The sequence below is a fragment of the Chelonoidis abingdonii genome, chromosome 7, assembly GCF_003597395.2.
Source record: "Chelonoidis abingdonii isolate Lonesome George chromosome 7, CheloAbing_2.0, whole genome shotgun sequence".
Lineage (NCBI taxonomy): Eukaryota > Metazoa > Chordata > Testudines > Testudinidae > Chelonoidis > Chelonoidis abingdonii.
In genome coordinates, this window is record NC_133775.1 from 38,674,659 (window position 1) to 38,701,512 (window position 26,854).

General features: G+C 38.3%; 1 protein-coding gene across 2 annotated transcripts in view; it reads left to right on the forward strand.

Moving 5' to 3' along the window:
* The window catches only part of AGL (amylo-alpha-1,6-glucosidase and 4-alpha-glucanotransferase), a 67,457-nt gene that overhangs the window by 14,197 nt on the left and 26,406 nt on the right, over positions 1 to 26,854 (forward strand). Inside the window, exons 8-27 of one of the 2 annotated variants that reach the window (XM_032804970.2) lie at positions 282 to 402; positions 632 to 734; positions 837 to 934; positions 2,056 to 2,195; positions 4,720 to 4,907; positions 7,185 to 7,308; positions 8,417 to 8,580; positions 9,181 to 9,282; positions 9,560 to 9,715; positions 9,791 to 9,941; positions 11,578 to 11,702; positions 11,803 to 11,915; positions 12,077 to 12,211; positions 13,029 to 13,159; positions 15,275 to 15,411; positions 20,167 to 20,300; positions 21,572 to 21,747; positions 23,993 to 24,095; positions 25,602 to 25,827; positions 26,692 to 26,803. In XM_032804970.2, the coding sequence (XP_032660861.1) occupies positions 282 to 402; positions 632 to 734; positions 837 to 934; positions 2,056 to 2,195; positions 4,720 to 4,907; positions 7,185 to 7,308; positions 8,417 to 8,580; positions 9,181 to 9,282; positions 9,560 to 9,715; positions 9,791 to 9,941; positions 11,578 to 11,702; positions 11,803 to 11,915; positions 12,077 to 12,211; positions 13,029 to 13,159; positions 15,275 to 15,411; positions 20,167 to 20,300; positions 21,572 to 21,747; positions 23,993 to 24,095; positions 25,602 to 25,827; positions 26,692 to 26,803 (2,739 nt within the window). Of the gene's footprint in view, positions 1 to 281; positions 403 to 631; positions 735 to 836; positions 935 to 2,055; positions 2,196 to 4,719; positions 4,908 to 7,184; positions 7,309 to 7,674; positions 7,799 to 8,416; positions 8,581 to 9,180; positions 9,283 to 9,559; positions 9,716 to 9,790; positions 9,942 to 11,577; positions 11,703 to 11,802; positions 11,916 to 12,076; positions 12,212 to 13,028; positions 13,160 to 15,274; positions 15,412 to 20,166; positions 20,301 to 21,571; positions 21,748 to 23,992; positions 24,096 to 25,601; positions 25,828 to 26,691; positions 26,804 to 26,854 lie in introns of both variants that reach the window. The other variant, XM_075067824.1, reaches the window with a different exon arrangement.

Here is a 26,854-nt window from a genome sequence, read left to right on the forward strand (position 1 = left end):
ATCAATTCTGACAAACTTTATTTTTGTATCCTTTCATCAATATTCACAATTGACAAGTACTTTAAAGACTACTTTGTCTAAGAATTGAGCTGAAATCCTGACCTGACTGAAGTCAATGGGCGTTTTTGCAATTAACTTCAGTAGACCTGGTTTTTCTCCCTTATTGTCTATATTTCAGTTTCTAGGTGAACAGCAAAAACTGTATTCTTTGTTTAAGATTTATTCTGTGTGTTGTAAACTTTCACTCTACAACATTTTTGTTTTCAATTTTTTTACTTTAGGTTCCAGGAAAACTAAATCTGATCCAAACCAACATCTTCAAATAATACAGGATCCTGAATATAAGCGACTTGGCTGTACTGTAGACATGAATATCGCTTTGGCAACATTCGTACCACATAGGTACTGTATTATTGGGTTTGTCCAAGAGAAACTGAACCTTAACTTTAAACTGAAAATTCTAATATGGTGATATGCTCTGGGTAGGGGAGGGAATTAGAATGTTTATTTATCAATATTTGTGTTATCTTTGATTATAAATGTACGTATTTTTAAAATTTAGGAGCTTTAGACAGGTGTATAGTGATATCTGAACCTAATGGCTTTTAATTGCTGTTTTTCTCTTGTTTAGCAATGGGCCAGCTGCAATAGAAGAATGCTGTAACTGGTTCCAAAAGAGAATTGAAGAATTGAATGCTGAGCAGTTCCAGCAAACTACCTACCATCAAGAGCAGGTCTTCTTAATGTTACATTTAAATGTTGAATTCTTGCTTTCTATTATAAATAAAAAAAAATTATATTTTATTGAAATAACACTTAATTTAATGTACTTCCAGGCAGTCACTTGTCTTCTGGAGACTGTGGTTTATGAGAGACTGGCTGACCATGGTCCTAAACAGGGTCCTGTTAGTAGAAAATACCCTTTAGTTGCCAGGTATTATGTCTTTTGTCTTCCTCTCAAAAACCCATTTAAAATTTTTTCTGCTTTCTTGGATTGACTGGAACGTCTAGATTTGATGTTACGTACGATATTATTGGCCTGACTCTGATCTTTAAGGCCAGGTCCTACAAGGAATTGATCACTGTCATGAACTTCAGCAGTCCTGCTGAGCACCTTGCAAGATTTGATCTTTACGCTGCTATAAGTTAGGAGTAACTCTCCTTAGGTCAATGGAGTAACAACTGTGTAAGAAGAGAAGAATCAGGCCTTATATCTTAGAAACCAAACTGTGGAACTTATTTTAATTGAGGAAGTATGAATTTGGAACTTCAGCTTTACTTCAACGAGGGTTAGTGTTTCTTTTGTAAACTGCTTGTGCAAGTTGCACTTACGGAAGAGAGACGATCTCTGCTGAGGTGAATGCAAAATTCAGTAAAACGAAACTATATAAAGCTCATCTTTTTATCATAACCACATGGGGGTGCCTTACTTATAGTAATTGGCTTTATGGCTACTATAATTTTAAGACTAAAATCTTATGTTTTGAAAATGAAATTTTGTAGGCCAGTAGTTCACATTCTGAGCTACTCTGTAAGCCTTTGCAGCTCTTTTCCCATCCTCCCTTACGCATACAGATGGACAAATGGTCACTTAGTAAGACTAAGCACTGATAATGCTTTGTTAGCAACTTTCTTAGCAATGACTGAACTTGATAAGCATTTTGGATAAATTCCTACCCCCAAATAGTGGTCATCAGATGGCTCTATAGAACACATTGTAGCAGGGGTCCCCAACACGGTGCCTGCGGGAGTTGTAACACCTTGACTGTAAACACCTGCATACTTTTAAAAATGCAGGCCTCAGTCTTCAAAATGCCAGTGAACTCTCACATTTCAGCAGTTTATTTTGTCATCCCAAGTTATCCAGCTGTGTTGCAAAACAGAAAACAGCCCTTCATTTATGTTCTAGCAATAGCAGATAGTTTTTATTCATTGTAAAAAGTAGGTCTTTATGCAGCTTATTGGTTGATGTAAGGCAGAAGGTATTTCAATTGTCTTCAAAAATTAAGACAAACTAAAATACACTTTAAAATTAAGTATTTGTGCAATCTCTAGATACTTTACTTACCCATTTAAAGAGATGACCTTGGAAGAGGAAGAACTTCTGATGTATCAGCCTGATAAAGCTTGTCATTTCTTGGCTCATAACGGTTGGGTAATGGGAGATGATCCTCTGAGAAACTTTGCTGAACCAGGTTTGTGAACTAAACTTCAAATCACTTTATAAACAAAACAAAAAGGGCATTTTTCTGGATCTATCTCAACACAGTTCCAAATTTTAATTGAAAATTGTGCCAGTATATAGCATTTGTGTTCCCATTCAGTATGCTAGTGACACTAAAAATACATCCAGATTTAGAGAGTCTTTCAATGTAGATAACTTTTCATTCTCTGGGTGCTGTTGACTTATTTTTCCATGTTTATAGCAAACAGTGGTAATACCTACTATAGTTTAAGCTGCCAAACACTTTACTTTCTGAATAGGTAAGAATGGCCTTATGTTATGATCGTAATTTTCTGAGACTTGCGCTTTTTTAAAATGAAATTTTCTATGTTTAGTGCCTTTACTTGAAGGGATGCAATTTAAGTTTAGACATATCTTTCCTGGCATTTGAGTTAGGAGAACTGAACATATTTTCCTCCACTTTTTTTTTTATTCTGACTGCATTTTTCTATATAGATAGTTCAAATACATTCGAACTTTGAGGGCCAGATCCTCAATTTTGCCTTCAAGGTACCCTCCACCCTACAGTTGTCTTAAAATAAAAGCTACAGGTGATCTGAGAATTTATTTGGGTAAAACTCAGAGCAGAGAAAGTTTTTTGTCTAATACAATGGAGTTTTAATTCCAATTCAGGAACTAAACTGTATCTTCACCTGCACAGCCTGGTCTCTGGTTTTGGATTCTCTTATTCCCTACCCCCTCTAGACTGGAAGTTTTTTGCTAACGACTAAACTGAGAACATTGATGTCAGTGCTGAAGGAAGGAGGGGAGAAGCTCCATAAATCTAGCTGATGGAAAACATCACAGCAACTGTTCACTCTTAAAAGGAGACTCATAAATTTACTGGGTGCCTGTCAGAGCTCTGCCAATAGGCACTTTCAGTATGTGGCTTTTAATTGTTGCAGAATAATTGACTTCCTTTTTTTCTGTATATTATATTTTTAAAAGTCAAGGCATAGCTGAAGATAATACAGGTTTGTCCAGTGTGGAATTAATTTTTGAACTCATCCTTCAGTTGGCTGACCTTTCCTGTTGGCAAATATACATGTATTTGGCTAGTACAGTTGTCTCCCATTGTCTAGTTTTCACTAAATGGGTGAAATCTTGGCCTCATTTGGAATCAGTGGGAGTTTTACCATTGAATTTGGGAGTGCTAAGATTTCACCTGGGTGTTTGAAGATACTTGTATCTCAATATATGACAATCCTTTGTATTCTCCATTAAACCAGTTTGCCTTAAGGGGCCACTAACCCCATGACTTGCACACTTCCATTGATCAGCCATTGTGTGGTGATGCACAGGTAACTGCAGTGGAGGTTGTCAGTGTATCATAGCTCCTCTTTTTCTGTGATAGCCATTAACAGGTACTTGCTAGGACTGAAATGTTTGGAGAGAAAAAATTCACAGCGAGGGACAACCACAAAAATAGCAGAAGGAGATGTTTGAAGTGGTGCAGCATTAGTTTCTCAAGTGTGTGCAGAAAGTTTTCCTTATAGTTCCTGACTCAACATTTTTTTACTTCACTGAGTAGAACAGTGAGAATAAGAAGAGGTGGTTATAGAATGAAAGCGATCATCAGAACTCCTTATTTCAAATGACTCTGCATTTGACAAACAATATGTTCCCTGTGCATGATTGTAAGCAATTACCCAACTGCGACTTGACAGCCAATACTGAATATCAGAGTAGCTTCTGCAGCCTTCTTGGATGTCTTCAATAGATCATGAACACCTTTTTCTTCGTCTGACTCTGACAAAATACTTTAAATCTTCAAGGACTGTGCCTTGTTAAAATAGTAGAAAATCTCATGTTTTGTGGCGGAGTGGGGCATCATTTACAGATACATTGTGATTTTAAAATTTATACTGATCACATCTAAAAGACTGCAATAAATGAAACAAACAGATTAGGAATACAATTTTCAAAGTCATCTCAGTGACTTAGATGCTTTTTCAGAATGTAACCCTAGATTAATAGGAATAGAAACTGCTGCTAAAATAGATTACATTTTAAAGTTGAGGCTGTTTATATTACGCACAAAGATTCCAGTATGAACCTGTTCGCTGTCAATATTTGCTGTCAGTATTTGAATTATTATTTTGTAGATAACTGAAAATATGGAAAAGATTGTAGAGAAAGGGAGACCTTTCATGGAGTTTGAAGTGCTATTAATTTTAATGCCCAGTGCACTGTTTTTTTTATTCCATTTAATGTACCATTGTACCTTATTTGAGGCTTAAAATACAAATTGGTTTGTTTATAGAACTATATTAATATCAGTAGAGATCTTAATGCACCTTTAACATAATCTGATATGGGGAGCTGTAATTTAGTGTACAGTACATAATTTGGGAGTTGATATGGTATAGTTAGGAATCTTGTTTTAATATTCTTTTTTTTTTTTTTTTTTAACTACTCTAGCCATAAATTCAATGTGTCACATGCACTTGCTACCAGTGGTGTATTGTAGCTAAATGAATTTCTTTTCCTTACAGGTTCAAATGTTTACCTAAGAAGAGAACTTATTTGCTGGGGAGACAGTGTCAAACTGCGCTATGGAAATAAACCAGAAGACTGCCCTTATCTGTGGGCGCATATGAAAAAATACACTGAAATTACTGCCAAATATTTCCATGGAATACGTCTTGACAACTGTCACTCAACCCCTCTTCATGTAGCTGAGGTGTGGAACAATAGGCATTTTTATCATGAAGTTGTTTTCTTCTGTGAAATAATGCCGTTTGTAATAGAAGCCTGCGTATGTTCGCAGAGCAAAAATTGCTCATGCATTAGCCTATCCGAGCTAGCTTGAATCCAGGTAATGCAGATAACAATAGCAGTGAAAGCCAGCACAGGGTTCACAACAGGCTAGTGAACTGAATGCATAACTAGGGGCCATGCCAGGCTTGAACTACCTGTGCTGAAACCTATGCTTGTATTGTCTTCACTGTTGTTACTTGTGCTAGCTGGATTCAAGTGTTGTAGAGCCATACCCTCTGTATCTCCTGTCACAGAGCTTTATGTGAGAGAATATTGTTTTATGTGTGGTATGAAATTCTTTGAAGGTTAAGTCTATTTTTTTCAACTTTCTGATGAGCGCCTTCTCTCCTCAAGACAAAGTCACTCTTAATATAGGCTGCTCCTGTCTAACTCATTGTAATTGGTGTTGTCCTTTATGAACTAATATTTTGGACACTTGAATCTAATTTTGTTTTAGATTACCATGGAAAAGATTTTTTATTTTTTCAAAGCTGTGTCTGATCAAACATGGTGTGAGTGACTATCCAACTAGTTCTCCAAGATGCATTTTTTTCCAATTTAAGTCTAGTTAATGAATATTTACACAATAGTTATTTTTCTGATGACTGAATCAAAGCAGGATTTAAACTAATTGCAGATTTAAAAGTCTTTTCTGCATTTGGGGAAACAAAATATTGATTCGGTTAAACCAGTTCTAGCCCCCCTGGGAGCCATAGTGCAGACAAGCCTCCACAGCTAGACGTGCTGTTACTACCATTTGAATTAGATCTGCTTTTCAGCAGGTTTAACTGAACTGCTCATAAAAGAGGGCATAGCCATGAGACTCCTGTCTGAGAGTATGTGTACTCTTAAAATACTACAATGGCACAGCTACGCTACTGTAGCACTTCTCTGTGGACTGTGCCTACACCAACAGGAGGAGTTCTCTCATCAGTGTAGTTAATTCCACATCCAAGAGGCAGTACCTAGATCAACAGAAGAAGTCTTCCATCAAGCTAGTGCTATCTAGTCCGGGTTAGGCTGACTTAACTGCACTGCTCAGAAATGTGAATTTTTCACACCCCTGAACAACGTAGTTATGCTGAACTAATTTTCTAGCATAGACCAGGCCTACCTCTGGTTTAGCTGAAATGATGGTAGAACTGATGAGAATTTTTTTTGCACATTTCTCCAGAGTAGACATGGATATATCAAGTCCAGTACTGAGTGTCACAAATGTCATTTTTCATCAGCATCACCAGCAACCGTGGATGCAAATGACCATGAATTGGTTTTCAGCAACTTTTCATAATTACTATATTATTGAAAATGCTAGTGTTTCCTATCATGTAAACTCTTGTTGCTGACCTAAACTGTATTTCATCGTAGCATATGACAATTGGTAAAGTATAACCTACAACAGTATAGTTTTGAAAGCCTTATTTTTAAGGGTTCTGCTTGTTTTTTCTTTTTTACCTTAGGACTTTGCTACACAAACAGCTGCACCAATATAACAAAATTAGTTTCTAAATCAATGTAGTTAAGCAGATGCAACCTCTTTGTGTGACATGCTTAGATCTTAATGCAGTTTCTTATTAAGTTAAGCTAAACTAATATGAGGCCCTCTTAAACTGATTTCAGAGAGTCCACAGACAGGTATGGCACATATTTAAATCAGTTTAGAAATTGATTAAATTAAATCAGCACAGTTTCTAGCTGTAGACTGGGCCTTAGAAATATGAAGTCTCATTTTCTCTGCTTTTGGTCCTTGAAGGTGCCAAGGACTAGAATGGGAACTTTCTTACTCTTAATTTAAGTATTGGTGTTGTATCTTAAACAGAGATCTTTCCTCCCAACTGTTTGTTCATGCAATTGAGTTTAAAAAGTATTGAGAAAAACAAGCAACCCCCCCACCCAAGTTTGAAGTAGTTTGACTAAAAATCCTGTGACAGTTTTCGAATTATTCAGGAGGCTTTCCAAATAATCTTTATCAAAACCATATCAGATCTTGTAAATGTTCACAAGCACACCGTGTGAGTCTAGCTTTTTTGCAATAAATACTGTATATTTATTGAATTCAGTATATTTTTGTTTTCTTGAACAAAATTGTTTAAGAACTCAACTATGTGGGGTTAGCATGCATATTAATATACTATGGTATATGCCTAAGTTTCAAGGAGGTTTTGATGAAGATAATTAAAAAGTTTGTTATGATCTATAGGCGATGCTAGCAGCAGCCAGGTCAGTCAGACCTAATCTGTATGTGATAGCTGAACTCTTCACGGGCAGTGAGCACATTGACAATGTCTTTGTCAACCGCTTGGGAATTACCAGTCTTATTAGAGGTACAATAGACACCTGAAAGCCATATAGGATTGCTATATATGGTTCAAAGTTTTTAATGTGAAACTAACATTGGTTTGTTTTTTATTCTTCTTGTGTGTTTGTCCTTCGCAAATTCAAACATCTTTCCTTCTTCCATTTTCCTTTTAACTCCTCCATCTGTTGTATCCTTCTGTTCCTGATTCGGCTTTGTCAATTTGTTAACTTTTGTACAATTAAACTTGTTTGGTTTCTTCCTATTTTGGCTTTCCATTTTGTTTGTGCTGCATGGCATTTCCCTGCTGCCCAATCCATGCCTAGCCTTGTATCTTTTTTTTTCTGTTCTGGCTTTCCCTTTTCTGTGGCTTCCTTGGCTGTGCTTTTTGCAGTACATGCTGGACACAGCTAGAAAACTGCGTGCTGATTTGTATGTAGTGGCTGAGCTGTTCACAGGAAGTGAGGAGTTGGACAATATCTTTGTGACTAGATTGGGCCTTAGCTCCTTAATAAGAGGTAGGCTTGTTGTGTGTGTTGTTCCCCATCACCTCTGAGACTGCATGTATGGTGTGACATTTATGAAGAAAATATCATATGTTAGATGTGCACAATTTATCATATTTCATGTATTTAACAAGTGCTCAAAGATGCATTTAGTATTATGGTTTGTTTTATATTTATCTATTTAAGTATGTTATTGCATCATAAACTGAGAGATGCATCCCAAGTGCAAGAGGTCTAAAAGGATTCATAATATTTATCTCAATCTGGAAGGGTAGGAATATTTGTGGCATAGCTTTCCCATACTTCCTGCTGATTGTGTTTTATTCTTTTTTAAATTAGTTAATCACCTCCTCTGAAGCCTGGTGGACCTTGGAAAGGGGATCCTAAAATTTTTTTTTTCCCCCCCCTCTTCCACCCTAGCATACGATGATAAACTACATAGTGGATGCCCTCAAATTATGAACAGACTGCCTATAATTAAAGTGTAATGTTCTATTCATATTATTTATTAATATATTTGATTATTTAACATGCCAAATGTAAAACCATTTATGATCTCTTTATTGAATATCCTTTAGTTATAGTAGTAATTCTCCTCCTGTAAACACTCATGCAAGTTTTGTTCTGTAGAGGCTATGAGTGCATATAACAGTCATGAAGAGGGAAGATTAGTTTACCGCTTTGGAGGAGAACCAGTTGGGTCTTTTGTTCAGCCGCGTTTGAGACCTTTAATGCCAGCTATTGCACATGCATTGTTTATGGATGTTACACATGATAATGAATGTCCTATTCAGGTGAGCACTTAAGTTATGTTAGATTTTTTTCATATTAAATACATACCTTTGTACTGTTATTCAGTCATGCCAATTCATAAGGGTTATGTAAAATGAAATTACTATTGATTGGTGTTTTGGAAAGACATGACTGTAGTTAAAAGGTTGCATGAAATAAGTGGAATTGTACAGTCGTTTCCACTGCCTTTCAATCTTCTGTCCCTTTTGGGGGAGAAGCATAAAAGCTACTAAATATGTCCTGTTTTGACTCTTGCATGTCCAACTATTATGAACCTAATAATGTTTGCCTGTTCACCTGTTCTCTCAAACTTATCCTGGGAAGGATAGAGTAGGTAATAGTGGGAGGATCAGAGGAAGACTGCTGGGAAGTTGGGATGACATTATTAGGAGCTCTGCTCTTTTAAGCTTGATGTGATGATTTTATTTGCTTGTTTGTTTTAAATAAAAGCCTGTGGAAGTTTTAATCTGTGATTACAGTGTGATTAAGCACATCGATAAACAAGGAGTTTTTCTGTAAAACTGGGTTTTCTATGTGCTTTGGAAGGAAATAAGAAGATCATAGACTAGGTTCATTTTATTATTTTTTATTCTTATCAATAGCACCGATCTGAGTATGATGCTCTTCCCAGCTCAATGATTGTGTCCATGGCATGCTGTGCTACAGGAAGCACCAAAGGCTATGATGAGCTAGTACCACACCAGGTCTGTCTCTCTTTAAAACTTCAGTTGACTCACTTTTAAAAAAATAATAATAATAATAATTCATCACTACTATAATAGTGGAACACGTATTAAAGCGTATACAGTAACTTGAGTGATTTACTTATTTAAAATTTCAAGTAGATAGCTTATTAGCTATTTCACTATATCAGTGAAAAATGAATTTGTAATATTGGCTGTGTGTGTGTAAGTAAAATATGGCATTTCCAATTATTTTTCAGAATAGTTGATGTATGGCTAAAATTTAATTTGTTTGCAGATTTCTGTAGTCTCTGAAGAGAGGTTTTATACTAAATGGAATCCAGCAGCGACACCCTCTACTCCTGGTGAAGTTAATTTCCAAACTGGAATTATAGCAGGGAGGCTGGCCATGAACAGGCTGCACCAAGAGCTGGGAGCCCAAGGCTTCATTCAGGCAAGAAATTGAAGTAAAATGTTTCACTCATTTATTCTCAGAATAGGAATATGTGTTAATTTATCTATTTTGTAGGTGTATGTGGATCAAGTTGATGAAGATATAGTAGCAGTGACTAGGCATTGTCCTAACACACACCAATCTGTAGTGGCTGTGTCTCGTACTGCTTTCAGAGATCCTAAAACTTCTTCCTACAGCAAAGAAGTACCTCAAATGTGCATCCCAGGTATTCAAACCTGTTTTTGAAGAGTTGACAATATCAAGGAAATTTTAAGTTTAAAGCTGAAACTGAGTGATTTGACATACTCCATTCTTGTCAGGATGAGTCTGATTATTGAAAGTTATGTGATTAGTATGCAACATTAGGTACCTTTTTTATATGCTTTTAATATCTATGCATCAAAATAGTTAAAGGGACACCAACTTGAAAAGATACGTCATCTGCCCCAATATCCCCATGGAAATGTTGTGGTTTCCTTTCCTTTCTTGCTGTTTGCGAATGAGCTAAACAAACGGGAAACTAGCTTATTCTAACAGAAAACCACTGGAGCTGACTATATGAAAAGTCTTTTTTTTCTTTTTTGTCCATATACAGCAATCTTAATATCTCATTTTACAGTATTCTTAAGTGTTACTAGTAGTTATAGGTAAAATTTTCCAATGTGTGGGTTTAAGTTGGTTGAAAGTGGTAGTTTAAAAAGAAGCATCAAAGTGAGTAAGAACTGGCACAATAACTTGTACATATGTATTTTTGCAGGTCCATAAGACTTACAGTGTAGACAGCATTAGATAATTGAGCATTCTGCATTGAAGTGGATATTTGATCTGACTTGGCCGTAACATTTCTGAAGGAGCCATTGCAATTTTTCGTATTAACCTTTAATAAGGATCCAAATCTGCAAACAATTCTTCACTTGCTTGACTTTTCTCACATGGTAGTTCCACTGAAGTCAATGGAACTGCTAAAATGCTTAAAGTTAAGCACGTGTAAGTGGTTGCAGCATTGAAGGCTTAGTTTTTAGATCATAGAATGGATAGAGCAAATAAGGTCTTGAATGTCAATGTGGTTGCTCTATGTATTTAAAAACTGATGTCCTCTGTTTAAAATAAGATCTGTGACTGCTGTTTGGGAACTGGTGCAGAGCTTTGCCCAATTCAGAACCCTCAAATAGATGATCACATCTGGCAAGTCACCTGTTGGGTTTAATGGTGCAGGGTCAAGCCCTTATTTGTAATTCCATGACTGATATCCGCATAACTCATTGTGAGTTAGGAAAGTTCTACCTTAGATTACACTATGGCCAATAAGTGTGTAGTGGACATGTTTAATCAATCTTGATTGAGTCACTTTCTTTCTCGATCTGCTCTGTACGTTAAGTATATAAAATCCCTTTCAGATCTGTAGAAGCAGCAAAGAATCCTGTGGCACCTTATAGACTAACAGACGTTTTGGAGCATGAGCTTTCGTGGGTGAATACCCACTTCATCAGGGGTCTGACGAAGTGGGTATTCACTGCATCTGACGAAGTGGGTATTCACCCACGAAAGCTCATGCTCCAAAACGTCTGTTAGTCTATAAGGTGCCACAGGATTCTTTGCTGCTTTTACAGATCCAGACTAACACGGCTACCCCTCCGATACTTGACACCTTTCAGATCTGTCAAACATATTTAGTAATTTAACTGTGCAATTGAGACATGCATTTACTATAACTAAACCCAAAAATCTTGTTTAATTTGTATTTCAAGGAAGATTTAAACTTATTTTAAAACCAAGAATGCCTTTATTTATATAATATTCACTGTCAGTAGTTTTGTGTGTATGTATTTTATGAGTTATGATATGTGATTAACTGTTTATAGGCAAAATTGAAGAGGTAGTGCTTGAGGCTAGAACTATTGAGAGAAATGTTAGTCCTTATAAAAAAGATGAGCATTTTATCAACGGATTACCTAATTACACAGTAGAGATCAGAGAACACATCCAGGTAACTACAGTCTTTTTTTCTCTATACGAGTAGATGCAACAATTTATCAGAGAAGGAAAACTGAATTCATTATAGTTTCAACTATTTCTTCCTTTCTAAGATTCGAGAAAGTAAAATTATAAAGCAAGCTGGAACTGCCATAAAAGGTCGCAATGAATTTGTTCAAGAAATAGAATTTGAAAACTTAACACCAGGAAGTGTGATAGTATTCAGGTATGTGGTGGTGGTGGTGATCAACATACTAAATGTGTGTCAATTGGCTGCACTAGATTAAAAACACTGGAGGGGTGGGGTTTTTTCAGTCTGTTAATTCTGTTACTTCAAAAAATAGTGGTTGGTGCTAACTTCTACAATTTATGCATGGATATTTACAGAGTTAGTCTCGACCCAAAGGCACAAGAGGCTGTCGGTGTGCTCCGTAATCACCTGATCCAATTCAGTCCTCATTTTAAAGCTGGAAGTCTTCCCGATGACTGTTCAGCGCCTATATTAAAAAATCTTTTTTCTTCGTAAGTATGTCTTGTTAGAATACATTCAGTAGAGGGCAGGATTAGAGGCAGGAATCAGCCTGCAAATGCTAATGAGTGACAATTCTTTGCCAAATTCTGGATCTGTTTTGATTAATGTATGAACAACTGTTTAGCCATCTTACTGCTTCATACTTTAAAAAGTCCTCGCCTCTTTCACATGAGTAGTTCTGTGTGTTTGCTGCTGGCAGTAGATTTTATACTAGGAAATAGTACATCCTGCAGCAAGGTGTTCAGATCACTTTGTTGTCAATGTGATACGTAGATTACCAATTCCATCTAAATGGCTTTCTTTAAAAGAATCATAGCTGTTCAAAAACCAGTGGATACTACATTATGCTTTTGTGGAGAAAAGATTTATCATTTTTAGTTGAAATAATATTGAAATCTGTGATCATTTACTTAGTGTTTTCTGTACTTATTTGCAATGATAACTACACACTAGATCTCTTTTTAACATTGTGGAAAGAAATAAGCTAATTTTAAATCTTGTAAAAGAATAAGGACAAAAGAGGGGGAGTGTTTTGTTTTTTGTTTCTTTTTAAAAGGAGCCCATAGTTACTCTTAAATCCATGCTATGGTTGCTAAATAAGTGGCCAGATTTTTAAAGTCACTGATAGCTGCATGGTGCTTGGCACCCTTGAAAATCAGGCCTTGTTTTCAGGAGCCTAAACATGGAGTCTAACTGTAAGCATCCCTTTTTAAAAATAGCTTGGCCTAGACCAAAACCAGAATTCTTCATGAAATTGATGTCCATTATACAGTTAGTTATCAGTGTTGGGTTTTTTCTCTTTCCCAGTATTGCATCTAAATTAACGTTGGCTGATTTGAATCAAGTACTGTATCGGTGTGATGCTGAGGAACAAGAGGATGGTGGAGGATGTTACAACATACCAAACTGGTCACCCCTTAAATATGCTGGCTTGCAAGGTAAAAAGTCATGGGTGCTTTCTTGGGTGGAGGAAAAAGAAGACAATGAATCATCTCAATCTAGATCTAAAAGGTCAAATAGTGTTAGATTTTGTGCACTGTTTGCTTTTCAAATAGAAAAGACCAAGTTGCTTCTTCTTAGTCTATGCCAGGGTTTCTCAAAAAGGGTCGCTGTTTGTGCCGGGAAAGCCCCTGGCAGGCCAGCCCGGTATGTTTACCTGCCCTGTCCACAGGGCCATCCGATCGCGGCTCCCACTGGCCGCAGATCGCTGCTCTGGCCCAGTGGGAGCTGCTGGAAGCGGCGAGGGCCAAGGGACTTACTGGCCGCCGCTTCAGCAGCCCCCACTGGCCCGGAGCAGCAATCCACAGCCAGTTGGAGCCGTGATCGGCAGGCCCTGCGGACGGGGCAGGTAAACACACCAGTCCGACCCACCAGGGGCTTTCCCTACACAAGCGGCGACCCCTGTTTTGAGAAACCCTGGCCTATGCAGTATGTACTTGAAAGAGATTAACAAGCAAATGGAGGCAAGATACTGAATCAAGAAACATCTTTTAATATTGGGGTAGAGGATGAATTTACTTTACAGTCAAACTGTGGTAATCTGACCTTTTGGGAATACAATAAAACCTGTTTAAGTACGCCTCCAGTCAGAAATGACCTTATCTAAAATCCACAAATATTACCTGTTACATGCAGTGTCAGTAATAGCTGTTGTTTTAACATCTGAATGCCATTGTGTGACGTATTTTTATAATTATCTGAGTTAGATTTTCAGCCATAAAGAAGCATGGGCTCTGTGATTACACAGTGTTTTGTCTCAAACTTACTGTAGGTCCACTGAGCCATAGCTCTTTCTCATTATACAATCAGGCTAGAGCTGCAAGTCACTACAGCACAGCTGAAGGAGCCCACCAATCTATTTCCTGTCTCAGAATGTTCTGTTTCTGCTAACGGGCCTTGGAGCTTTAATCCATAACTAAAACTCCAGTTCTTAGTAAAGAAACTGTGTTTATGGCTCATTACAACAATCTGTATCGCACTAACTCCCCTCTATTTTTTGCCCTGTGACTGTAGGGGTGTTATCTAGCCACTTCACCTTAAATGGTCCTTTAGAACAGTGGTGCACAAATGTTCCCAGAAGCGCCCCCGCCCATCATTAATGGAATCTGTTCGCGCCTCACTACCACCACCGTTAATGCAATCTATCTATGTTCTCCCTCCATTACTGCACAGCCAAGGCTTCCTCAGCAGTGGGCCACTTGAATCTTACAGCCAGGCTGCACCAGTAGGACAGGGCCAATACCTGCCCCTTCTCCCCCTTAGGTTTTCAGGGGAGGGGAAGATGCGTGTGTTGGTCTCTGGGAACAGAGCCAGTGTTGGGCGTGAAGGCTGCCAGGAGTGTTAATCAGCACAGCACACTGACCCGCATGCTGGGTAGCCCCCTGAGCTGAGTTGGTGTGGTGGTGACTCTCCCTCCCTATCCCCCCCGGGGGGGCTGGGCCCTGCCCTGTGGGGCTGCATGAGCCATCTGGCATCACTGCTCACCCCCCTGAATGTTCCTCTGTGTCCCCCACCAGGGGCGTGCACCCCACAGTTTGCAGTATGGTGCCTTAGAAAATGTGTTAACAATTTATGCTAAACAATCTGTTCCACCTTGTATTTAGCTGCGATATTCAGCGTACCTTTCTCAGACGTGAAGAAGAACTCTGTGTAGCTCAAAAGCTTGTCTCTTTTACCAACAGAATTTGGTCTAGTAAAAGATACCACCTCACCCACTCTATCTCTGCAAGCAGTGCACAGCAGCTTACAAACTTAGTTCTTCAAAATACTTCGTCATAGACTTGAATATTCTTGAACTCCAGTGGGACTTCATGCCTAAAGCTAGTTAAGCACATGCTTAAGTGTTTTGCTGAATTGGGCCCTAAAACTCCATCTTGCCTTTAGAAGAACATATGAAGAGAAATGACATCAGGTTGAAAAAATGTATTGCTGGTCCAGCTCTGGTTCATAATTTTTCAGACCTGCAGTGTTGGATTTACTCCTTGAAACTAGAATTCCAGGTTGTGATAATCATGTGGCCAGTAATACTGTGTGCTGTTTGTTTTGATTTTCAGGATTTATGTCAGTCATGGCAGACATTAGACCAAAGAATGATTTGGGTCATCCTTTTTGTGGTAATTTGAGATCTGGGGATTGGATGATTGACTACGTCAGTGACCGTCTAATTTCACGTGCAGGAACCTGTGCAGAAGTAAGTAAATTTATTAAGTGATAATTTTCCTTTCACTTATTGATAGGTAACTGTTACCATATAGATCGGAGTGACCAAACTTACTGACCCTCTGAGCCGCATATGACATGTGCTGAAGCCCCGAGAGTCCCCTCACCACTGGGCAAAAGGCACTACCCCACCACCCTGCTGCAAGGCAAAGGTCCCAAGCTCTCCCCCCCACCCCAGTTTGGTTGGGGGAGTGTTTCTGCGAGCTGCACTTTAACAGTAAAAGAGTCATGTGCAGTTCGTGAGCCAGGGTTTGGCCAGTTCTGATACCAATCATACTTATCTAAAAACTACTTCTGGTGCAGGCATCTTCATTTAGGTAGCCATTTAGACTGCAGAGGAGATGGAACACTGATATGTCACTCCCATTCAAGTTAAAGGAAATCTTCGAAGAGGGAGTGGAAAATGTTTGTTCCATTTTATTATTGTATAAAGAAGGCCTGAAAGTTTCTCCCACACCCCTTCTGTCTCAAAATAAATTTAAACATAAGCTTAAAGGGAAGTATCTGCAGAGTTAGGGCCTAAATATATAAATATCTCACACAAACAAGCAATGTTAAAAGAACACTACAAAGTCAATCACTCAACGGATAAGAAATGTCAGAATGAAGGTTACACAGGGGACCTGCTTTGAGGATGAATCAGTGAACGAATCTGTGAAGTGAAAGGAGGTTGCCGTCTGTAGGATCCCTTCTTCATTTGTTGGCAAAATTTGAAAGTATTGTAGTGAATGAGGCAGGGGATTGCAGTAAGAAAAGGGATGGTTAGGAAAGTTAAATATTGTCCAGAGGAATTGGAGTCTGTCTCTGCCACAGAGTTGCTATGTGGTGCTAGTCAAGCCACTTAAACCAAACAAGTGGTCACAACTGTGTGCCTCATTTTCTGGTTTCCAGACTTCAGACCCTAGGGTCTGATTTGGACCCTTGTGCTTTGAATATATAAAGTATTATAATGCTAGGTACTCTGAAAAAATCAGATTTAAGGTGTCTCCCACTGGATGCCCAAAATTAGTGGATATTATTTTTTACCTTAATCTGTTACTCAATTCATAATACTATCCCCCTCATTTCACACAAGTGTTGTGAAAATAATTTTGTGATGTACTCAGATACCATATTGATGAGCATCATTAAAAGGTCAAGTGGAAATTAATAAATCTGTTTTCAGAACAAGGTTGAATAGTGTGCAGTAAATCAGGCATAGGGCAACTCACTCAACAATGAGGAGAAAATGAAATTGAATAGCTGCTCGTTAACTGACCACTATCCATCCTATGCATCGAATGAGTTAGTGGTCCGCACTAACATAAGAACAGAAGGATGGCCATACTGGTCAAACCAATGGTCCATCCAGCCCAGTATCCTGTCTACCGACAGTGGCCAATGCCAGGTGCCCCAGAGGGAGTGAAGCTAACAGGTAATGATCAAGTGATTTCTCTCCTGCCATCCATCTCCACCCTCTGACAAACACAGGTAAGGGACACCATTCCTTACCCATCCTGGCTAATAACCATTAAGGAATTAACCTCCCATGAATTTATCTAGTTCTCTTTTAAACCCTGTTTTATAGTCCCTAGCCTTCACTTTACTTCATTGAAAAAGTAGTACCTGATCATATAATTGAAGACTATAATCATGCATGCATACAACCCTAATTCTGGCATAACTTTTGAGTGCTTGATTTTGTAACCTTAATGTTGTTTTATCATAGGGTTTGTTATGCCTAATAGCCAAACTTTTATAAAAGCCAACTGAAAAAACAAATTCCATTATGTGCATCATATTGATACCAACGTGTTTTTTATCTACAAGGCTGGAACCTTTAGATCTACTTCACAAACCTCTGCCACTTGAGCTCATGGAGTAACTAATAGCAGTAGTAGGTTGTCATCCTCTATATTGACCAGCATTAGCGGAGGGGTGGGGTGAGAGAGACACTCTGCTAGTGGGTTTCACAGATACTTGCTGACTGCAGAGGAATAATGAGCCCCAGGAATCTTGGGCTCCAGTCCAGGCTCTTAAAAAAGAGCATGCTTTTTGTGATGACAGCCCCTTCTGCACCATTACAAGATTGACTCCCTCTCTCTGCCTCATCTGACCCATCCCCTCCAATCTTTCCCCGTCCCAGTCCTAGTCTCTTTGCCTACCCAGTCCTAGTCTCCAGTCCTCAGGGTTCTTATCCCAATCTATTTCCCCCACATTCCCGGCCCTTTATCCAGTCTGTGTCTCCTCTGCCCCCACACACTGACTCTCAATTCCAGGCATGTCACCCAGTTAGGCCCAGTCTCTTTGCTCAGTCAGTCCAGTTCTCTCCTCAAACCCCAGCTCCTTTGTCCCCATTACACTGACCTTGATCATCCCCACAAGCTCATTCACCAGTCTTGTTTCCTCTCCCCAACCCCATTTTCCCGACTGGCTTTCGGTGTCCTTGCCCAATCAGCCCTCCTCCCCCTCCCCTGCCCGCTTCAGGTCACGGTTTCTCTCCTCCTTCCCAGTCTTCAGTCCCAGTTCTACCAGGCTCCTTGTCCCAATCTACTCCCTTTGGCTCTTCCCCCAGGTTCGTTTCTTGTCCTCATCTGCTTCTTCCTCTGCCATGCTGCCTGGGCACCAGCAGGGGGATTATCAAAGTGGAGAACTGGAAGGGACCTCAATAGGTCATCTAGTTCAATCCCCTGCATTCAAGGCAGGACTGTGTGATAACCGGACAATTCCTGACTGTTGTTTGTCTGCCTTGTTCTTAAAAATCTCAAATGACGGAGGTTCCACAACCTCCCTTGACAATTTTGTGCTTAACTACATGGATGTTTAGGAATTTTTTCTAATGTCCAACCTAAACCTCCCTTGCTGCAATTTAAATCTATTGCTTCTTGTCCTACCCTCAGAGATTAATGAACAATTTTTCACCCTTTTCCTTGTAAAACCTTTTATGTACTTGAAACCTGTTATATTGCCCCTCAGTCTTCTCTTCTCTAGACTAAACCCAACTTTTTCAGTCTTTCCTCATAGGTCATATTTTCTAGACCTTTAATCATTTTTGTTGCTCTCCTCTGGACTTTCTGCAATTTGTCCACATCTTTCCTGAAATGTGATGCCCAGAATTGGACACAATATTCCAACTGAGGCCTTATCAGCATGAAGTAGAGTGGAAGAATTACTTTTCATGTCTGGCTAACAACACTCCTGCTAATACATCCCAGAACGATGATCGCTTTTTTTGCAGCAGTAATTCTGTTGACCTCATATTTAGCTTGTGATCCACTATGACCTCCAGATCCCTTTCCACAGTACTCATGACTCCCTAGGAAATTCCCATGGTGTATGAGTGCAGTGGGTTGTTCCTTCCCAAGTGGAATACTTTGCATTAGTCCTATTGAATTTCATCCTGTTTACTTCAGACCATTTCTTCAGTTTGTCCAGGTCACTTTGATTTTTAATCCTGTCTTCCAAAGCACTTGCAACTCCTCTCAGCTTGGTATTGTCCACAAACTTTATAAGTTTACTCTCTGACATTATCTAAATCTTTGATGAAGATATTGAACAGAACCATAACCAGGAACAATCCCTGCAGGACCTCACTCAATTCCCTTCCAGCTTGACTGTGAAACACTGATGATTACTCTCTGGAAATGGTTTTCCAACCAGTTATGTGCCCACCTTATAGTAGCTCCATCTAGGTGATATTTTCCTAGTTTCTTTATGAGCAGATCATGCAGGTCAATATAAAAAACCTTACTAAAGTCAAGATATACCACATCTATCGCTTCCCCCCCATCCATATGGCTTGTTACTCTAGAGTCATTGGGTTGGTATGACATGATTTGTTCTTGACAAATCTATGTTAACTTACTTATCACCTTATTGTCTTATAGGTGTTTACAAATTGGTTGATTATTTGCTTCATAATCTTTCTGGATACTGAAGTTAAACTGATTTCATTGAGAGCACTGGAGAGAGAAACTCCCTTCTCTTGGTTCTAGTGCCCTGACCTGAACCAGAGCAGCAATTACAAGGAAAGTGAACCTCTCTACACCTGCTGTGGAACATTCTCAGTCACTCCTGTGGGCTGGTGAATGCGCAGTTTGGTCAGCACTAGGACCTGTGAGGGGCCTGAGCATACTTCATTGTGGATGCACTGCTAAATTCTTAGTCTCTAGTGCGCATGTACAAACTGAGATTTTTTTTTTCAACGGTTTATAATTTGGCCAAATTTGGGCAGTTTTTCACAGGAACAGCAAAGGGCACATCCCTGACAGAAAGGCCACTCCCTGCCAAATTTCAAGTCCCTGCTCCAAAGCATAGTCTCTAAAACGGCTCAAATAAAAGGTGTCCAGAATTTTTTTAATCATTACAAAGCAACAATTTTTCCTAACCTCATTCTCTGAAACGGCTGAACCATTTTGGCTGAAACTTACAAAAAAAAAATAATTTTTATTCTGAGGAAGACATGTGGCATGAAAAACTTCAGTGTGAATGGTTAAAGTGTGGCAAAATTACAAGCAACTGAAAGTAGGGTTTATAATGGGAAGTTTCTGCCAACTGGAATAGGTGGTGCTACCAGTCCTGCCTATAATACAAAAAACATAATAGGAGCCTACAAAGTGTAGGCAAACCGTAACAGGAATTCTGCCTGTTTTCCAGTGCAAAACATGATTGCCATAGTATTAATTCCCTGAAAGTAGCCTTTGCTGCATTCAGGAGTTGCTAACTTACAAAAATATTATTCTAATAGGTCGGTAAATGGTTGAAGGCCATGTTCGTCTACCTAAAGCAGATTCCACGTTACCTTATCCCATGTTACTTTGATGCCATATTAGTGGGTGCATACACAACTCTTCTAGATCTGGCATGGAGTCAGATGTCTAGGTATGTCCAATAGTGTGGAAAGAAATGTATGTGTATATTTACATTGTGTTGTATTATCATTTGTGCATCAGGGTAGTCGTTTAATCACTTTACATATGCTTACTTAAAAAGCACTAAAAGATTTCTGGCCAGAATTTTGTCTTCCTTGAAACTGCAATAATCTGATTAGAATCCAAAAGAAGGTGCTCTACTTATTAATCTTTCAATCCATTGCAAATGTTAAATGCACAAATGCAATGTCTTCTGTTAGGTCTATCTCAGCTGCCTAACACTATTCCTAAACTGTATGGCTGCCTGCATAGTAGTACTGAAGTACAAAAAGATACACTGGTGTAAGGCAAAAATAAATATTCATGTTGGTCAATGGAAAAGCATAAAGCTGATAGAAGGTGAATATAGTTTTCACCTAGGGAAAATTATGAACATTAGACTAGAAGGTCAGTAATTTATTGTTGCTCCAGGACTTGGATTTGCAGCTAATGCTGGCAGTGCAATAATAGGGAACGAGATATTAAACAAATGTCCGTCTTCCAGTCTTCAAAGGCTGCCTTTTCTTCATTTTTTGTAATTATCCCTTTTCTCGTTTTTGTTTTGTTTCTATTCTTTTCTGGTTTTAAATATGGCTAATATTTATTTCCTGTAAAAACAGATATCAAAACTGTTCCAAGATGGACAGGGTATCTGATATCGGGTTTTTTTGTTTTTGTTTGTTGGGTGGGGGGGGGGGGGCGGGGGTTGTTGTACTAGTCAAACATGTAGACTCAGGCACAAATTAATAAAAATCATTTAAATGTGTCATCTTTTTAAATATAGTAATTGAATTTTAAAATACTTTGTGTAGAGTTGAGATTTTTCTTTGCTTTAAGATCAACTAGGTAAGAAAATACCAGAATGTTTTATCGTCTCCTTTCAATATAAATCTTTTTTTTTAATATTAACATAAAAATAAAGGCCACGATTTGGGAAAACAAATGGGTACCTGAAATTAGGGGCTCGGATTTATCTTTAGGCACCTAAATAAATGGCCTGATTTTCAAGTGCTATGAACTCAGCAGCTCCCATTTGCATTAATAATTTATGACTTAATTTTAGGAATTCACTTTTGAAAATATTACAGTATTTTGCAACTGGAGCACCCTTATGAAGTGGGTTTTTAAACTATGGCAAGTGGGGAAATGGGTGAACTTTTAACTGTGAAGTTGCTGAATTTGAAATAAGAGGGTTTTTTTGTTTTGTTTTGTTTTTTCTCAATTCAACTACTTTGATTACAGCTTTGTTCAGAATGGATCAACATTTGTTAAACACCTTTCCTTGGGTTCAGTCCAGATGTGTGGGATAGGAAAATATCCTTCTCTGCCAAATCTGTCTCCTACTTTACATGATGTCCCCTACAGAATGAATGAAATCACAAAAGAGAAAGAACAGTGCTGTGTTTCCTTAGCAGCTGGTAAGTAAGGGCTGATTCCATGATTGTTGAAGCAGGTTGTCTTACAAAACAATTCAATTGCTTAGCAATGTGTAGACAGCAAGATCAATGTGCCCAGACCGTGGTGTTTAGAGACCAAATACAAAATAAAAAATACTATTTCTTTGTCAGTAGCTGTTTACTTTCCACTGTCTTAATCTGCTCTGTTTAATGTGAAGGTTTTTTTATTCTTGGGTTTGTTTTGTTTGTGTCTCAGAGAATCATAACCAGGCAATGTTTCTGCTATTGCTGTTGAAGAAAGGCTTGTGAAGAATTTCACTTTTGCTATAACTTGAGCTACTCTGTCATATTCTGAGACCTTTTGAGCTCCAGAATTATGTTCTCTTTCCCTGTAACTCTTCAGCAATTGAAATACGTTGTGGAGCATGTCCCATAAGACTTCTAGTTTATCGCTTTAACGATGTTTTTATTTTCCTCAACTGTCACCTCTTGAACGTTTTTTTTAAACCCCTGTTGAACTAAAAACATTCTTGCTAACAGTATAATCTTTATTTGCTTTTGTTGTTAAAAAAATGCTGCACTTGATCTTGACTTCAAGTGGTCACTAATTCCACCAAATATCTAGAGCACTGACTTTCCCCAGCTGAACATGAAATAGAAATGGAAATTCTTGGTAATATAGCTCCATAAATTGTCATGCAGAAATTGCAGGTCTCTGGAGGGAAAACAAAATTAGAAGTTGAGCATGGCAGAATCCAGCATTTGGCTCCAGAAAACTCATTCAACAAGACAGTAACCCTGGTTTTAGGAGGAGATAGTAATTATGTGGCTTGCAAACTAATTAGGTTAGTTATCTGCCTAGAAAGGAATTGAGAGAGAGAGGACCTGGGTTGAATGACAGAGGCAGATTGTTTAGTGCAATTTCTACTAAATAGAGATTAACTGTTCTGATTTCAGATCACTCTTTGCTGCAGTAATAAGCAGTCTTAAAAAATATACGTGTTCAGAAGAATAAACCATAAAGTAGCATGTGCGATTTCTGAATGAACTTAATTTACGTATTTCCAGATATATTTGTCTGTCTAGTATATTTTAGAATGTCTAAAATGTGACCATTTTTCTAAATATAAAGACAGTTATTCTGGGAAATATTTTTGTCTTTGTTTCTTTCAATAACAGTTTCACCTCTGTTATAAAAGTGTTTGGGATTTTCTTTTTTACATCTCTCTACGGGTTTTTCTTCCTTTTAGAAGGACAAGTAAGGAAAGATTTTTTTTCCTAATTAAGTTAAAACAAAAGTATGACCATTATACTTTTAAGACTCAAAATGCGTTGTTTCTAGCAAAGATATATTCAGAACTTTGTATCCTGCTTCATGCTGAGCTTAATTCTATAGCAAGCTCCCATGACTTCTGTGGCAAATGATCCCTGAATTGTTTTCGGTGAACGGAAAATTCCATGTCAACATAATTCTACCCAACTGTTCTTCCATTTGCTTTTGAAATGGGGGGGCCCCTAAGTGCCTGCAGCAAAGGGAACACTCTCTCCACCTCCAGCGTTCGGTAGGGCAGTTTTAAAAAGCAGGGGACTCTGCATGTAATGAAACTGTACCTAGCATATATTTTTGTAATGTTCTGCAGGTGAATTTTCTTTAAAGAATTTTTGATCCCAAGTGGTTTACACATAGATTTAAAGTACATTATTTAGAAAGTGAGCACATACTGTACAGTGTGTATTGTATGTCATAAATAAGGCTACCTTTTAGTCACTGGTATTTTTAGTAAAAGTCATGGGCAGGTCATGTGCAGTAAACAAAAATTCACAGCCTGTGACCTGTCCCTGACTTTTATTATATACCCCTAACTAAAACTTGGGTGGAAGCCCATGGATGCTCTAGGGGTGGAGGCGGTCCAGCGTGATACAGGTGCTGGGAGAGGTGTCCCAGGACCCCTGCTGGTGCTGGGGGGATGGGGTTTGACAGGGGCTCCCTACCCCGTGTGTCTGTGCAGCTCCGTGGCAGTGGAGGGGCCGAGGGATCCCTGTGGCCCCTCCACCTAGGAGCTACAGGACCATGCCAATGGGAGCTGGGGAGCCCCTCCCCCCTTAGGTAAGCATCCCCCTTACATCTCCCAACCTCTAGTCCTGAGCACACACCCAAACTGCTGCTGCTGGCCCGGGGTGGGTGGGTGTGTGTGTGCGCGCGCACATGTGTAGAATTTTTGTATTAAACAGTCTAATGACTTAGTTTATCATGTTTACTCTTTAGGTTTACCACATTTTTCATCTGGCATTTTCCGCTGCTGGGGAAGGGATACCTTTATTGCACTGAGAGGTCTAATGTTGATTACTGGGCGTTATTTAGAAGCAAGGTAAGAATGAATGTGTAACAGTCTTCATAGGTATTAATCCATCTTGAAAGATTTCTCCCTTTCTATATATAACTGGAAGAAAGCTTACTTCTTTTTCTGAAACAATTGAAATACTCTTATTTACTGTGGCACCAGGCCTTCTGTGAATTCTTAGCAGATAGAACTACAAAATATTTACCATGCATCTCAGTTGTTTTTAAATGTTGGTGTGAAGCGCCTATTCCATTTTTTTATATGCATAACTTCTTCTCCAGTACATTATAGTGCTCATACTACATTTGAATGAAATGTATCTGCTACAGGTTTTTATTTCAATATAAAAAATTTGTATCAGTATTGGGAAAACAGCAGGTTTGAGAATCTCTTTGCAATCAGATTTGAGGTGTGAGGAGGTGTTTTGTGGTGATCCCTAATACAGTTATCAAAGCTGGAAGTCAGTTTTTTTTTTTTTTTCATTGCAAGCTAAATTTTCTATGTACAATGTAAGGCTAAAACCTTACAAATAAATAAATGAAGTTTGTGGACATGTTTTTTCTACTAGTCAGTTTTAATTTTTTTGCCATGAAAAATTGGTACTGAAGTGATCTGAGAATGAAAGTGTGGATTTCTCAAATTAACTAATTCTCAATTAAACTTGTGTATGTATTTACTTGTGGTTATGGAAATATAAAACCAATGAAAGGGTCAAGTAACTGCTAACCTCACTCTGCAGCACTCTCTTAGATTCTGTTGTTGCAAAAGGATCTACTAGTATGGTCCCTTATACCAGCCTGTAATTCCTCTTAAAGACAATAGGATTCCAGTAATATAAGGGTCTGTAGTATTGAATGCCATTACACTTTAGGTAAAACTCCCATTAAAGTCCATGGAGGTTTTGCCTGATGTAAAGAGTCCGAGACTGATCCCTTATTCAGAAATTATCTCATATGTATGATAAATTATCTTCCCCCCACTGCCTCCTTTCTCTTTTTGGAAGGATCAGAAGACAATACCATTTAAGAGTGTAATGTACATGATCAGGCATTCCTTTTGAACTTTGCTAAGGCACTTGGTTTTATTCAGTTATAAGATTCCTAATCTGTTGTTTTTTACGAATACAGGAAAAATTCATTTATGATCAAGGACTCAATATTAATTTTAAAGTCGATGTAAAATGCAGCTGAAATGTTAAGCATTCCAAAACACAGTTCTGTTTAGAACTCTGCTATATCATGGGGGCGGGGGTGAAAGGTTGAGCATACACCTTTAAATATATCCTTCCATGTTTGCATTGGTAGACATTACAGAGTATATGGACGGTTATTTTTTAAAAAAGCTTGTATTATGTGTAGTCACCTTTGTACCATGAAACACCAGAATGTTGACATTTGCCATTCAATCCTAATTTTTCCCTAACATATCTTGGCATAAAAATTATATTGTATTTTTTAGTTTCCTACTTGGAACTTTCGCTAACTTGAAAACCAATACAATGTATATTGGATAATTTTTTTTTTGTTTTTAAAGGAACATAATTTTAGCATTTGCTAGTACCATGAGACATGGTCTTATTCCCAATCTGCTTGGCCAAGGGACCCATGCCAGATTCAATTGCCGTGATGCTGTGTGGTGGTGGCTTCAGTGTATACAGGATTACTGTAAAATTGTTCCAAATGGCACAGACATTCTCAAGTGTCCTGTTTCCAGAATGTATCCTACAGATGATTCTCCTGCTCAGCCTGCAGGCACATTGGTAAAGATAATTTCTAATAAGCTGTTTACATACTACAAACATAATTGTAAGTAAATTAAATCCTAAAAAAACAAAAGAATCACTGTTCAGCACGTTCTACTTAAAGAAATATTTTTGCAGAGGTCAGCTTTTACTGGGGACAGTATTCGTAGTATTTTGAGGGACAGTGTTTGCTTATTAATGGAGGGCTTCATGGAAGATTTTATAGCAGGGGTCGGTAATCTTTCAGAAGTGGTGTGCCAAGTGTTCATTTATTCACTCTAATTTAAGGTTTTGCATGCTAGTAATACATTTTAATGTTTTTAGAAGGTCTCTCTGAGTCTATAATATACAACTAAACTATTGTTGTATGTAAAGCAAATACATTTTTAAAGGTTTAAGAAGCATCATTTAAAAATTAAATTAAAATGCAGAGCCCCCGAGACCTGTGGCCAGGACCCAGGCAGTATGAGTGCCACTGAAAATCAGCTCGTGTGCCGCCTTCGGCATGCATGCCGTAGGTTGCCTACCCCTGTTTTATAGCTATAAAATTATCTGTCATTTATGGTGGAATGTGCAGTAAAACAGGGATGTTCCACATTTTGATTATTTGCCACACAGTTAAATGACTCATATCAAGCACACATTGGGTGGTGGAAAATAAAACTTTTTGAAACAAGGGCAAAAAAAGTCTCCAGTTTTATTTCTAGTTTTCTCCATTTTTTTTAACATTTGACATTTCAATTTAAAAAAAAAAAAAAGCCAACTCATTGATTGGATTTCTGTTGGATTGCCTGTAAAGTATAGTAATCTGAAAAGTTAAAGTACTTATCTGAATATTACATATATCCTTTTTGTCTTTCTCCTTTGTCACAAACAAACCAGGACCAACCACTGTATGAAGTAATACAGGAAGTTATGCAACAACACATGCAAGGCATAGAATTCCGAGAAAGGAATGCTGGTCCACAGTTAGATCGAAATATGAGGGATGAAGGTAAGTAACTCGTGTTACTTAACTTGCTTATATGTGAGAAAAATTGTTGTA